The sequence below is a fragment of the Eleutherodactylus coqui genome, chromosome 1 (assembly GCF_035609145.1).
Source record: "Eleutherodactylus coqui strain aEleCoq1 chromosome 1, aEleCoq1.hap1, whole genome shotgun sequence".
Lineage (NCBI taxonomy): Eukaryota > Metazoa > Chordata > Amphibia > Anura > Eleutherodactylidae > Eleutherodactylus > Eleutherodactylus coqui.
The window spans coordinates 56,295,343-56,311,486 of record NC_089837.1 but is presented as its reverse complement, the minus strand read 5'-3'; the positions used below and the strand labels follow the sequence as shown (position 1 = coordinate 56,311,486).

Genomic DNA, 16,144 nt, shown 5'->3' with positions numbered 1-16,144 from the left:
TGGGTCTGCTATAAGGAGCACCGCCTGTCATTACAGCTACAGCTAAGTACTACAGTTGTTTACCTTGCATTGCTTATGGTATTCAGGGCTCCCTGGTAGGGATCTATCAGTGGCCTAGGTACGCGTGTAGGTCCGCACTTATCAGAGAGATCGGTCTGCCAGTTAGGCAGGGCTCGCCCTTGGGATAAGGGGTTTTGTTTAGGGAGAGATTTCCCCATTTTGGTTTAGTTATGTTTGTTATGCACAGTGGTGCTTTGGTGTAGTTTTGCACGGTCGTGCTACTTTACGTTTATTTATCCTTCATGTCCAGTCAGGATGTAACAGATTGACCAGCCCTTATTTACTCAGGGAGATTCTGTGTGTTTATTATGAATCCCATTGAGGTTCTGTCGCACCAGCTTGGAGCGCTGGCTGCTGAGGTTGCAGAGGTAAAACAGCAGCAACTTGCGCTGCAGGTTCCCTGCAAAGAACCAAAAATTGAGTTACCCGATTGTTTTTCTGGTGATAAACAGAAATTCTGATCATTTGGAGATGCCTGCAAGCTCGATTTTTAGACTGCGCCCAGGGTCCTCGGGGGACGACTCCCAGAGGCTGGGCATCGTAATATCTGGACTTCAGGAAGTGCCGTAAGCATGGTCTTTCTCCTTGCCCCCTACGTCTGAGGTCTTGACCTCAGTTGATGGCTTTTTTGCAGCCTTGGGTCTTATGATGACCCAGAAAAGATATCTTTGGCTGAGGGAAATATCAGACATTTTCGACAGGGAGACTTCCCTGTCGAGGATTATTGTGTTGAGTTTCAACGGTGGGCAATGGAGACTCAGTGGAATGACCCTGCCTTAAAGAGCCAGTTCCATTGTGGTCTGTCCACTAAGATCAACAACTTACTTGTAGGATATCCAGTACCTCGCAGTCTAGATGAGGCTATGTCTCTGGCTATTAAAGTTGGGAGACAGATCAGGCAGAGGCATCAGGAACTTTCCATAGCTTCTGGCTTCTTACCTGGGGATGTGGAGGAGCCCATGCAGATGGGGTCATTGGCTGGTGGGGTAAAGAGAGGGTAGGTCCCTCTTGGCCATCGAATTGCTTGGGTATCATCCTCCAGGCTGGTGCTTCCCGCTGAGATTCTTTATGGCGGTGTGGGCAGTCCCATAAGTTTTTCTGGATTGTGGAGCTGGTGTCAATTTAATACATCAAAATAAGGTCAAATGTTTGGGCTTATAGATGAATTCTTTTGATTTTCCTATTCCTGTATCCGCCATTGACTCCTCTACTATCCCGGAGAAATCTGAGGTTTTGTGTGTCTAATGTTCATTTAAAGATTGAGTTGTTCCATATGGAAATTATACCATTATATGTCATGGAATCCCTTCCTATATATTTGGAATCAGCTAAGAGACTTAATCCTAGACAGGTATGCTGGTCGCTTTTCTTTTCTTGTTTTAACTTTTTAGTTACTTATCGTCCAGGTTGGAAGAATGTGAAGGCCGATGCTCTTTCGAGAAGTTTTCTTTCAGTAGTTTCTGATGAGCCTCCTGTCCCCATCCTGTCTGAAGGGGTGGTGGTGTCGGCAGTGACATTGGAGTTAGAGGAGCAAGTCCATAAAGCACAGGATTTAGCCCCATCAAAGCTTCTTGTTGGAAAGCTTTTTGTTCCAGTTCATCCAAGGTTACATGTGCTGGCCGAGGTTCATAGTTCCATATTGGCTGGGTATCTGGGAATTAATAATACCCGTAAGCTACTCTCAAGAACGTTTTGGTGGCCGTCGTTACGTTTTGTTTTGTCTTGTGAGGTGTGTGACAGAACTGAGTCACCTCCCAATTGGCTTTGCCAATCCCTATGAGACCTCATTTGTCTATGGACTTCATTACAGATTTACCACCTTCTAAAGGTAACACGGTGGTTTGGGTGGTAGTGGATCGTTTTAGCAAAATGAGCCATTTTGTGGCACTTCCTGGTTTACCGAATGCTAAAATGTTGGCCAGTTTGTCCATTTCTCACATGGTTAGGTTACATAGATTGCCAGAGAATATTGTCTCCTATCGTGCGGTACAATTCGTTTCCAGCTTTTGGCAAATAGTCTGCTCCCGTTTGGGTGTTCAGCTCTTGTTTTCCTTGGCATACCATTCAGAGACCAACCGGCAAACTGAGAGATGTAACCAAAACCTGGAACAATATTTATGCTATAATGTCTCGGAAACCAGCGGGACTGGTTGAGGTTTTTACCGCTAGCTCAGTTTGCTCTAAACAATAGATCACTGGAGGCTACGGGGACATCACCGTTCTTTTGGAATTATGGATTTCACCTATGTTTTAGACCCCTTTCCAAGCGGGTTTCGAAGGTATTAGGAGCTAATGAGTTGTGTTCTGATGTCGAGGCCGGGTGGGCCAAGGTTCAGAGAAATCTACAGCGATCAGTTCGGCAGAGCAAGCGGGTTGCAGACAGTCATTGCTCGGAGAGGGCGATATTCTGTGTTGGAGACTTGGTTTGGTTGTCTACCAGAAATATAAAACTCAAGCAACCGTCTGCTAAACTAGGCCCGCGATTTATTGGTCCGTTTAAAATTATTGAGAAGATTAATGCAGTCGCTTTTCGGTTAGAAGTTCCCAGTGTGATGAAGATTACCAATGTTTTCCACGATGTTTTTTGGCTGCAGTCTGCTGCTACAGATTAGTACCACTGTTGTTTACCTTGCATTGCTTATGGTATTTAGGGCTCCCTGGTAGGGATCTCTCAGTGGCCTAGGTACACGTGTGGGTCTGCGCTTATCAGAGCGATTGGCCTGCCAGTTAGGCAGAGCTCGCTCCTGGGATAATAAATTTTGTTTAGGGAGAGATTTTGGTTTAATTATGCTTGTTATGCACAGTGGTGCTTTGGTTTAGTTTTGCACAGTTGTGCTGCTTTACGTTTATTTATCCTTCATGTCCAGTCAGGACGCAACACATGCAGTACCAAATCCAAGCTCATAACATGAATACAATACAACAACCAAGCTCATAACATAAATACAGCAAAACCAACCTGAAGATATAGATATAATACCAGAATCAAGCACCTAAGATAAATATAGTAACAGAACTAAGCGATTGTGTTGTGGGTTGCCAATGGGCTGGCAGCAGTGCTTCGAAACATCAGAGGGAAGGAGACAGAGCCAGTATGAGGATTTATGTAGCTCCTCAAGATGCTGTCACATGTAGGAAGAAGATCTGGATGGGAAGACTTAGGCTGGGTTCACACAGGGAGGATTTACCGCGGTTTTGCCGCAGCAGATCCGCCCGCGGCCGCTAATCTCGGGATTAGCCAGTCATGTGGACGAGGTTTCTCAGAAACCTTGTCCACACGGGATGGCTAATCTGCTGTGGTAAATCCGGCTGAAACCGCGGCTGCGACCGCCGCAGACGCGGCTTCAAAAGAAGCAGCATGTCTGTTTATCTTTTTTTTTTTGTTTATTTATGTCACGGCCGCGCTCTCCTCTATGGGAGCGCCGGCCGCAACGGAAAAGCAAGCGGCCGGGCCTCTTCAAAGCTGCCGCGGCTTCAACCGCGGCGGTTCTCCCGGCGGAAATCTCGCGGTTTTTGCTGCGGCCAAACCGCGAGATTTCCGACGGGAATACGCCCCATGTGAACCCTGCCTTAGGGCTAATGGCCACGAATGGATTTGTACCGCAGTTTCGCGAGGCGTAACTCCGCGGTGGAATTCCGCAGCTATTAGGTTCTTTTCTGCCAGCCAATGCTGACGTGTTATTTTACTGTGGAGTTGCACGAGCGGTAAAAAAAAAACGTGGCATGTTGTATTTCCGACGGATTTACGCCGTGGGAGGTCTTTATCAATATAGCCATGCCATGGAAAAACATGCCATATTCTACAATAAGAAGCGGCCGCAGTTTGTTTACAATCCCGGTACTCCCGCGGCGTAAAACCACAGGCGACGGCCGTGGGCTTGGGCCCCTATGGGGAACAATCTCCTCCAGCCTACATCTGCCTTCGGCCTCCCTACAATGTGGTGGCCAACACCCTACACAGGTTGTACATAGCTAAGACTGACAATAGCCCCAGACAACTTTTACTGCACCCTTTTTAACATTCTTAAGAGTTTTATGTGTCAATAGAAGTATCAAAAGATGATGAATATGTTTGGTAAATATGGCAAGTCACATGTGAGGATTTCCAGGACTCTCTGCCACTACATTACTTATCCTGTACTGATCCTGAGTTACATCCTGTATTATACTCCAGAGCTGCACTCAGTATTCTGCTGGTGGAGTCACTGTGTACATACATTACTTATCCTGTACTGATCCTGAGTTATATCCTGTATTATACTCCAGAGCTGCACTCACTATTCTGCTGGTGGAGTCACTGTGTACATACATTACTTATCCTGTACTGATCCTGAGTTATATCCTGTATTATACTCCAGAGCTGCACTCACTATTCTGCTGGTGGAGTCACTGTGTACATACATTACTTATCCTGTACTGATCCTGAGTTACATCCTGTATTATACTCCAGAGCTGCACTCACTATTCTGCTGGTGGAGTCACTGTGTACATACATTACTTATCCTGTACTGACCTTGAGTTACATCGTGTATTATGCTCCAGAGCTGCACTCACTATTCTGCTGGTGGAGTCACTGTGTACATACATTACTTATCCTGTACTGACCTTGAGTTACATCGTGTATTATGCTCCAGAGCTGCATTCACTATTCTGCTGGTGAAGTCACTGTGTACATACATTACTTATCCTGTACTGATCCTGAGTTACATTGTGTATTGTACTCTAGAGCTGCTCCTGGAGTCACTGTGTACATACATATATACTCCAGAGCTGTATTCACAATAGAGTATGCTGGGATGAGGCACTGTACAATAATTTGTTACAGGAGAAACTGTCTCCTGTATTATAGAAGCTCTGCTGGGGTGTTACAGATGTATCTAATCGCAAACTTTTTGACTGTTTACAGTAGCAGCAAACAGAACTGTGAATACAGAAATTGAGAATTAAAGGGGTTGTCCCGCGGCAGCAAGTGGGTCTATACACTTCTGTATGGCCATATTAATGCACTTTGTAATGTACATTGTGCATTAATTATGAGCCATACAGAAGTTATAAGAAGTTATTCACTTACCTGTTCCGTTGCTGGCGTCCTCGTCTCCATGGTGCCGTCTAATTTTCGGCGTCTAATCTCCAGATTAGACGCGCTTGCGCAGTCCGGTCTTCTTCTTTTCTCAATGGGGCCGCTCGTGCAGGAGAGCGGCTCTGTGTAGCTCCGCCCCGTCACGTGCCAATTCCAGCCAATCAGGAGGCTGGAATCGGCAATGGACCGCACAGAAGCCCTGCGGTCCACCGAGGGAGAAGATCCCGGCGGCCATCTTCACCCTGTAAGTAAGAAGTCACCGGAGCGCGGGGATTCAGGTAAGCGCTGTGCGTTTTTTTTTTAAAGTCCCTGCATCGGGTTTGTCTCGCGCCGAACGGGGGGGCTGTTGAAAAAAAAAAAACCCCGTTTCGGCGCGGGACAACCCCTTTAAGTACATTTAGGCCGCCTGCACACGGGCGGAAATCCCACGGCGGGATTTCCCCCGCTCAAAGACTGCATAGGATTGCTTTAACAAACGCAATCCTAGGCAGACGGCCGCGCGAAATCTCGCGTGGCAAACAAACCGCGGCATGACCTATTTCTGTGCGGGGCTCGCAGAGCCCCGCACAGAAACATCACTCACCCGGCCGCCGGCTCCGGTCTGCGCATGCCGGGCGCGGGTGAGTACGCGCTCGTCCCTGCAGGCGCTCGGGTCGGGTCCCGCGGCGAGAATCCTCGCCGCCGGATCTGACCCGCTCGTCTGCAGGCGGGCTAAAGGTTTTCCAGGCTTTTTCTATTAATCACCTCTGCTTTAATAAACATCAGATTAGTGGGGGTCCGATACCCGGCACCCCGCCAACTAGCTGTTTCCCAAAGTCACTGCACAGTGGAAATAGCACCACTCCTTGCACTGTGCAGCTGCTGTACTGGAGAGCAGTAGGGGTCCTGTTACTGGCTGTGGCCCTCGGGAGGTGAGCATATCACAGTTTGTTATGTTACAACTCGGACAACCCTAAATAACTAGTTTTAGCTTTAGGCCGCTTCCACACGGGTGATTTTTGTCGCAATGCAACAATGCTACAAATCGCATGTATGTGGAGCCCATGCTTTCCTATGGGTTCTTTCACACAAGCGATGTTTTGTAGCCTGCGACATTGCGACACTACAAAATTGCAACATGCTCTATACAGCAGCGATTCGCGAGGTTTTGTACCCCATGTTTCACTATGGAGCCTTCCTATATGTTGCATCGCACGAAAACGCGGTTTTCATGCTATGCAACTCTTACAGTAGGAACTCCTACTGTAAAAACCCCAAAATAAATCCTATCTGCATAAAAAAAGCACATACATCACCTGAGGACCGCTGTCAGCTCCGCCGCATCTTCTCCCCAGTCCCCGCAGTTGCCTTCAGGCATTTCTTCTGGTCAGGGATTGAAAAATTCCAGCTTCCAGGAAGCGCTGCCTCTGATTGGCTGAGTGCCTCTGCAGTCAACCAATAAGAGCCTGCGCTTGCTGAACCAACCACAGCCATTCAATGAATGGCTGTGATTGGTTCATGGAGCGATGTGTCTGATTGGCTGAGAGCGAGAAAACGCAGCGATATCGCACAGACTACCGATGCGATATTGCGTCATCCGTGTGGAAGCAGCCTTAAGAACCATAAAATCGGTTTCCCTTTTGTGTTCTGGTGGACATAACGTTTTTATTTTTTCAGCAGTGTATCTGTATGACACTTGTGTTTTGTGGGATGACTTTAGTTTAGTACATAAAATGTGTTAAATAACTAACATCTTTTTTGCTGGGGGAAAAAAAGCATTTTCATAGTTTTTTGCTATTTATTTTTATGCCGTTCCCCATCTGGTATCGATATTATCATACCTTTATTCTTTAAGTCATTATGATTATGGCGAGACCAAATCTATAGAGTTTATATTATGTTTTACTGTTTTTTGCAGTATAAACACTGTATTTTATAACATTTTTTCTGTGGCACCACATTCCAGGACCAGAGCATTTTTATTTTTTAGTCGACGGAGCTCCATCAGGCCAGTTTTTTGTGGGACAACTTTTTATTATGTTTATTAATACTATTTATTATTTTTTAAATTTTTTTATTCAAATTTATAATTTTATTTAATTTTTTTTTTTTTTTTAGAATTTTCCATGCTTGATAAATAATGTAATATTTTATAGTACAGGTTGTAATGGAATCGGCAGTAAAAATTATATGTAGGGGTCTTTTTTGTTCTCTAAAGCTTTATGCAAGAGGACAAAAGCCTTTAGGCTGGGTTCACACTGGATGGATTTCCAGCAGAATTCTTGCGGATTTGCCACACCGGAAATCAGCAAGAATTCCGCAGGAAAACCGCAGCTGCGGGCTTTGGAGCGGCTTTGCCATCTGCATTTTCGCTGCAGCCATCTCTCCCCATAGAGAGGAGGGAGGCCGCTGCGGAAAAAATTAAAAAATTGACATGCTGTGTCTTTAATTTTTGCGCTGCATGGCCATTTCTGTACAGTTTGGCCGCAATGGATTGGCTGCAGCGTGTGGACGAGATTTTTTGCACTTTACTGGCTAATTCCAGGATTAGGAGCCGCGTGCGGACTTTTTGTGCTGACAATGCGCACAGAAATTCCGCAGCAAATCCACCCTGTGTGATCCCAACCTTAAACTTTTTTCCTGCAAAAAAGTTTAGATGCCATAGTCAGCAATGACTGCAGCATCTGCGGGGGTTAAAGAGGAGTCCTCATCACTTCACTCCTTTTCTGGAGGAAACCCCATATGTGACAATCAGAGAGCAAATATTTCTGATTGATGCAGAGTGACAACATGAACAAAAATTCATGTCATCACCCCCCCCCACCCCCCTCCATGTGTACAGGTTGCCACCTACCAGCTTGCAGGGAGACACTAAGTGGATGTAGGTTGGGGCTGATCACATCTCCCTGGGTAGATGATTTTCTTCTGTGCGACAGCATCTTGTGATGCTACATGAATCATCCTCCCCCTAGCTTTGACTTTGATGATCCAAGGTGCTGCTATCGGTCTATGAGCACCCAACACCATAATTGCTTAGTTTTGATACTATATTTAGGTTTAGGAATGTGATTCTAGGGCTGTATTTATGTTATCAGCTTGGTTCTGCTATTGCAGGTTGGTTTGTGCTGTTTTTATGTTATGAGCTTGGTTCTGGTGTTGTTTTTATGTACTGAGCTGAGTTCAGGTGCTGTTTTCCTAAGTTTGGTTCTGGTGCTGTATTTATGTACTGAGATTCATTTGGGTGCTGCATTTATGTAATGCACTTGGTTCAGGTACTGTATTTATGTTCTGAGGTTGGTACTGGTGTGGTATTTATGCTAGGAGTTTAGTTATGGGGCTACATTTATGTAACAAGCCTGGTCGTGGTGCTGTATATATGTTATGAGCTTGATTCTGGTATTGTATTTATGTTGTGAGCTTGGTTCTGGTGCTGTTTTTAATGTACTGGGCTTGGTTCAGGTGCTGTATTCATTAGTTTGTTTGCGGTGCTGTATTTATGTACTGAGATTTATTCGGGTGCTGCATTTATGTAATGAACTTGATTCAGGTACCATATTTATGTTATGAGGTTGGTGCTGTGTTGGGGTTATGAGCTTGATTCTGGTACAGTATTTATGTTAATTAAGTTGGTACTGGTGTTGTATTTATGTTATGAGCTTGATTCTGGTACAGTATGTTAATTAGGTTGGTACTAGTGTTGTATTTGTGTTATGAGCTTGATTCTGGTATTGTATTTATGTTATGAACTTGTTTCTGGGACTGTATTTTTGTGATGGTACAGTATTTATTCATTGTGCTGTTCTGATGTGGGTTTGCTGCTAGCCTGCTGCTTTCTGTACAAGAAGAATACAGACTTGCCATCTATCAGTGTAATATATATCGTTTTCTGTCTTATGACATGCGGGAAGCTGCAAAACTGATTCTGAGCATCTAACCTAATGCTGGCACTGTCCAAGACCCTCTGCCACCAGCTCCTCATTAACAGCACATTGCTAAAATGTAATAACGGGGTCTCCAAGGGTGGACACTCTCTTTTAAGTCACTCGAAGTGTTTGCACTTCTTGCCTGCAAATTTGCTATTTTCTTCTTCCCCAAGTGGAGCAATAGATATTCTGGACCAATTAGTTGGCAAGTCCATCCATAAACCACTACTATATGGTCTGTATGTTCCTCACAGACTGTTCACAGTAAGAGGCACTTGTTATACCTCTTATGAGATCTCGCTGTGAAGCTGTTCTCGTCAGGCTCCCCCCTTATGTTACTTTATTCTTTTAGTCACAACCCTTTACTGTCCCTGTAACCTTATAGACTAAGGCCTCATGTCCACGGGCAAATTAAGATTTTAAATGCTCAGCGTTTTTCCTGCACGCGGATCTGCACCCCATAGGGATGCATTGGACACCCGCAGGTAGTTAAATACCTGCGGATGTCATTTCCCCTACAGGCGCGGGCCCCGCGTGCAGGAAAAAATCCGGACATGCTCCATTTAGGTGCGGGTCTCCCGCAGGCTTCTATTGAAGCCTATGGAAGCCGTCCGGATCCGCAGAAGACCCGCGCCTGAATTAAACTCACCTGCTCCGGGCGATGCGTGTCTTCCTTCCTTCGCGGCCGGAAACTTCTTTTTCCTCCCGGCGGATGTCCAAGAAAGAAGATCCGGCCGTCAAGAAGGGAAGACACGCATCGTCCGGAGCAGGTGAGTTTATTCTTATTTTCAGCCCTCATGTCTGCAGGGCAGGAGGGACCCACTGCGGATTCTCCATGGAGAATCTGTAGCGGGCCTGATTTTCCCTGTGGACATGAGGCCTAAGGAGGTGTTTACACGGGCGACAATGAGTCATGCCCAACGCGCATCTGCGTCTTCTATTTTCGTGCGTGACTTGCACGGAAATATAACATGCTGCAATTTTTTTTTTCCTGTCCCGCGCCATTGCTGCAAGAGAAAAATCGCCCGTGTAAATAGACCCATTGCACATAATAGGCTATATTCCCCTGCGCCTCACAGCGCACACAACTCGCATGATTTTCTCGCCTGTATGAATGAACCCTAAAATGGAAAGAATTGTGTGCAATCGCCTCTTCTCTGCTCTAACAGCAGATTACAGCCACATCCATGGGAGTCATGGGAAGGTCTAAGAAATGGGAGTCCCACATGCCAGAAGTTTTCGGCATATTTTATGTCTGTTGTCGGAATACCACTCTAACGATCACATTAAATGACATCTCATCAGGGCATCGTCAAGGATTATACACTTAATTAGAATGAACACACATCAAGTTTAACTCTCAGCCTGAACTTTTTCCATTGCCTGATCCAGATTTCAGTGAAGTGAAAACTCAGACGTTGTGTAATGAGCTGTCAGCATGGCTCGCCGCTCGCCATAGAGGTTGTATATACAGCTCTCTGCTCTTAGTTTACATGATGATAGCTGGCATGGTTGGGTTTGGAGTTTTCTACTTGCATTGTTCTATACCTGTCATGGCGGTACTATATACAGTCACTAGCATTTCTATACCGCATTTACACTGGGCTATTGTTCAGATTCCAGCAGTCCAGCCAGAATCTGAATGTCCTTTAATCGGATCTTGAAGACAAATGCCAACTTTTTTATAAGGGTTCAAAAAGACTTATACCAGGCGGCATGCTTTTTGCTTTTTGCGCGACGCCTCTGCGTAGAATAGCATGGTTAATTAAAGAGATTGTACTTTAACCAGCTAGCCATAGGTGATTAAAGTCTGATCGATGAGACTCCCACTGATTCCGAAAATCAAGGTCCCCTGACCTCCTCTACTCCTTACTGTGAGCTCATTGCACCCGCCGTAGGGACGTCAGATTGAATGGAGCAACAGTCCCGCATGGGCGGCGCTACTTCATTCACTTCAATGATAGAAATAGCCGAGTTACAAGTGTTCAGCTACGTCTGACAGTCACACTGAAAATTAATAGAGCGCCACCACGCATTTCGACACCAGCACTTCATTAAGTCTCCTCCTCATTGCAGGGAGTGCAGTAAGCCCGCAGTGAGAAGGAAGCGGAACAGTCAGATGTACTTTTTTTTTCCAGTAAGAACCTAAAGTTTTACAGAACTGAAATCATGTGTTTTTCGTCTTTTTTTTTTTTAATCCATTGAAATCAATAGGGAAAAACCTGATTAGTTTAAGTTTTACTTCAGTTTCTCCACTCTAAAAACTGAACCGAGAAAATGTGATCTATAACGGAGATAAAGCAAGTGTGAACAAGCCCCAAGTTATGCAAATATGGAAGATGGAACAATAGGAAACCAAGCCAAAAAACTATATACAGACAGCTGCTTCAGGTGTGGTTTTCTGGCTTGGTTTCCTATTCCCAATCATTGTTTTACAGACTTGTTAAAAAAGTTGTACATTGATTTGAAGGAATGCTGCCATCCAATAGGTGGCGCTGAAGAGGTATTGTTCCATCTTCCTTATCAGCATAAATTACCCAGAGGAGCATGGAATGTCTTATAAGTCTCCTCACTCCCCTTCTGCGTGCTCTACTTGGAGAGAGACAATGCTGTCCCCTGACCCACTCACCCCCTAGGTGTCTCCACACTCTTTTTGGGTGCTTTCCTTAAGGAGAGACGACACCCCTCTTGACCCAAGCCTAAGTGGAACGATGTCATATCATCTTGCAACTTAAAGAGTGACTGTCTCAATGTGCCAATCTGAGCACCCAGTGGTGGCAACACATGAAATTACTTGCGACGCACTGTCTATGGGCCATAATGCTGAAGTTGGACCTCTCTTGAGCTTTCAACTCCATAAGGATTCAGCTGATGGCAACTCATTGATGACTGAGCCACCAGTCAAAGAAGCCCAAGTAAACATTTTGCAACAGGACTCATGAAACTTTAACACACAGGTCTATATACAGTACCCCCTGTATACAGTACATCTTATAAGGTGGTCTGTTTCCTCTGAAAGTGTGTGAAGTAAACTGGACAATTGCCCAGGAACGTTGACTGATTTAGGCTGGGCTCACACAGGGTGGATTTGCCGCAGAATTTCCCTGCAGAATTTTCGCAGTGGCAAATCCGCCTGTGGCTGCTTATCCCATCGGTACCCAGCCATGTGGACGAGAGTTGTCAAAGATCTCATCCACACGGGGCGGACAATCCATCACAGCAAAGCCGGATTCCCGGGACGCAGCATACTCTCTATGGGAGAGCCGGCGGCATCGGAAAAGCATGCGGGCTTTGAAGCTGCGCTTATCTTGTGGTTTTTCACTGCGACAAAACCGCGAGATTTCCGCTGTGAAACAGTCCGTGAGAACCCAGCATTACTAAGTAATGGTTTCTAAGTGTGGAATTACTCCACTTGACTGCTGGGCTGTGTAGTTTTTTGCAGACTGGAATACGTAGATAAAAAGTAAGTCCTGATCTCAGATTACGCAGTCTTTCCACGAATCCGATGTACTCCAGATCATGTTGATTAAAGGGACAAAAGCAAAATAAAAAATATTGAGATTAACAGACGAATAAACTTCATTCCATTTATTTGCAGATTCCCACCCCAGGACCAAGATGCATCTTCATTGGATACTTATCTTCTGGCTGCCGTCTTGTTGGATAGTACCAACGGAAGAGACGATGGGATCATGGGAACCGTCATCATTGCTGTCCGTCTTGGTGGGTATTATAGGGGGGAGAATTAATAAAGACAACCTCTACTTAGAATTCTTTCGTTTGACTCCTGTCTAAGGGTTCCTTTCCACTGGGGAGGTAATCGCACGTTTTCAGTGCGATGCGACAGTGCGAGCTCTCGCAAGAAAGTCCCACACATGTTGTTATATGACAACCTTTCCACTAGCGATGTTTAAGGGCAAGCTGCGGTGTGAGGATTAAAAATAGCAGCAGGTGGATTGTTTCAGCGTTTTGCATTTTTCTGTCGTCCTATACAGTGCAATGGCAAAACAAATTATCGCATCGCAACACAAAAGTTTGCGATTTTGCAGCATTGCGATGCGATTTTAACATTGCGATTTTCTCACAGCGATATTGCGATCGCCAGTTTAAAGCAGCCCTAAGGGTGACTACCCGCTACAGTTTTTCTTTCACTGCGAAATTCGCAGCGTTTTTTTTCTGCAAGTGTCTATGGGACTTGTAATGTTAAAATCGTGATCGTGCAAAATCGCAATTTATCGTGAAATCACGATTTTACGCGATCGCGATTTTAACATTACAAGTCCCAAAGACCCCTGCAGAAAAAAAAAAAAACGCTGCGAATTCCGCAGTGAAAAAAAACTGTAGTGGGTAGTCACCCAAATTCTGAGGATTTCATGTAGTTAACATGTTGTCCATGAATACCATTTTCTACTTCTGGATTCTACCTGCTGAAAAAATATAAAATATATAAAAATTCTGTACAATAAATATAACTACAATAATACTGCTCCTATGTACAAGAATATAACTACTATAATACTGCTCCTATGTACAAGAATATAACTACTATAATACTGCTCCTATGTACAAGAATATAACTACTATAATACTGCCCCTATGTACAAGAATATAACTACTATAATACTGCCCCCTATATACAAGAATATAACTACTATAATACTGCCCCCTATGTACAAGAATATAACTACTATAATACTGCTCCCTATGTACAAGAATATAACTACTATAATACTGCCCCCTATGTACCCGAATATAACTACTATAATACTGCCCCCTATGTACAAGAATATAACTACTATAATACTGCCCCTATGTACAAGAATATAACTACTATAATACTGTCCCCTATGTACAAGAATATAACTACTATAATACTGTCCCCTATGTACAAGAATATAACTACTATAATACTGTCCCCTATGTACAAAAATATTACTACTATAATACTGCCCCCTATGTACAAGAATATAACTACTATAATACTGTCCCCTATGTACAAGAATATAACTACTATAATACTGCCCCCCTATGTACAAGAATATAACTACTATAATACTGCTCCTATGTACAAGAATATAACTACTATAATAGTGCCCCTATGTACAAGAATATAACTACTATAATACTGCCCTCTATGTACAAGAATATAACTACTATAATACTGCCCCCCATATACAAGAATATAACTACTATAATACTGCCCCCTATGTACAAGAATATAACTACTATAATACTGTCCCCTATGTACAAGAATATAACTACTATAATACTGCCCCCCTATGTACAAGAATATAACTACTATAATACTGTCCCCTATGTACAAGAATATAACTACTATAATACTGCCCCCTATGTACAAGAATATAACTACTATAATACTGTCCCCTATGTACAAGAATATAACTACTATAATACTGCTCCTATGTACAAGAATATAACTACTATAATAGTGCTCCTATGAACAAGAATATAACTACTATAATACTGCTCCTATGTACAAGAATATAACTACTATAATACTGCCCCTATGTACAAGAATATAACTACTATAATACTGCCCTCTATGTACAAGAATATAACTACTATAATACTGCTCCTATGTACAAGAATATAACTACTATAATACTGCTCCTATGTACAAGAATATAACTACTATAATACTGCCCCTATGTACAAGAATATAACTACTATAATACTGCCCTCTGTGTACAAGAATATAACTACTATAATACTGCCTCCTATGTATAAGAATATAACTACTATAATACTGCCTCCTATGTACAAGAATATAACTACTATAATTCTGCTCCTATGTACAAGAATATAACTGCTATAATACTGCCCCCTATGTACAAGAATATAACTACTATAATACTGCCCCTATGTACAAGAATATAACTACTATAATATGGCCACCTATGTACAAGAACATAACTACTATAATATGGCCACCTATGTACAAGAACATAACTGTTATAATACTACTCCCTATGTACAAGAATATAGCTACTACAATACTGCCTTCTATGTACAACAATATAACTACTATAATACTGCCTCCTATGTACAAAAATATAACTACTATAATACTGCCTCCTATGTACAAGAATATAACTACTACAATACTGCCTCCTATGTACAAAAATATAACTACTATAATACTGACCCCTATGTACAAGAATATAACTACTATAATACTGCCTCCTATGTACAAAAATATAACTGCTATAATACTACTCCTATGTACAAGAATATAACTACCATAATACTGCCTCCTATGTACAAGAATATTACTACTATAATTCTGCCCCCTATGTACAAAAATATAACTACTATAATACTGCTCCTATGTACAAGAATATAACTACTATACTACTGCCCCTATATACAAGCATATAACTACTATACTACTGCCCCCTATATACAAGAATATAACTACTATAATACTGCTCCTATGTTCAAGAATGTAACTAGTATAATACTGCCCCCTATGTACAAGAATATTCTACTACAATACTGCCCCCTATGTACAAGAACATAACTACTATAATACTGCCCCTATGTACAAGAATATAACTACTATAATACTGCCCCCTATGAACAAGAATATAACTACTATAATACTGCCCCCTATGTACAAGAATATAACTGCTATAATACTGCTCCCTATGTTCAAGAATATAACTACTATGATACTGCTGCTATGTACACGAATATAACTACTATACTACTGCCCCCTATATACAAGAATATAACTAGTATAATACTGTACCCTATGGACAAGAATATAACTACTATAATACTATACCCTATGGACCAGAATATAGCTACTATAATACTGTACCCTATGTACAAGAATATAACTACTATAATACTGCCTCCTATGTACAAGAATATAACTGATCTAATACTACTCCTATGTAAAAGAATATAACTACTCTAATACGACTCCCATGTACAAGAATATAACTACTATAATACTGAGCCCTATGAACAAGAATATAACTACTATAATACTGCCCCCTATGAACAAGAATATAACTACTATAATACTGCCCCTATGTACAAGAATATAACTACTATAATACTGCCTCCTATGTAC

At 42.9% G+C, this 16,144-nt stretch overlaps 1 protein-coding gene across 3 annotated transcripts in view; it reads left to right on the top strand.

Annotated features, from left to right (window-relative positions):
- LOC136621153 (adhesion G protein-coupled receptor F5-like) overlaps positions 1-16,144 on the top strand; it is a 170,588-nt gene that overhangs the window by 100,252 nt on the left and 54,192 nt on the right. For all 3 annotated transcript variants that reach the window (XM_066596433.1, XM_066596425.1, XM_066596442.1), the window contains exon 2: positions 12,641-12,765. In XM_066596433.1, coding sequence (XP_066452530.1) covers positions 12,661-12,765 — 105 coding nt within the window. In that variant the 5' untranslated portion in view covers positions 12,641-12,660. The remainder of the gene's footprint in view (positions 1-12,640; positions 12,766-16,144) is intronic.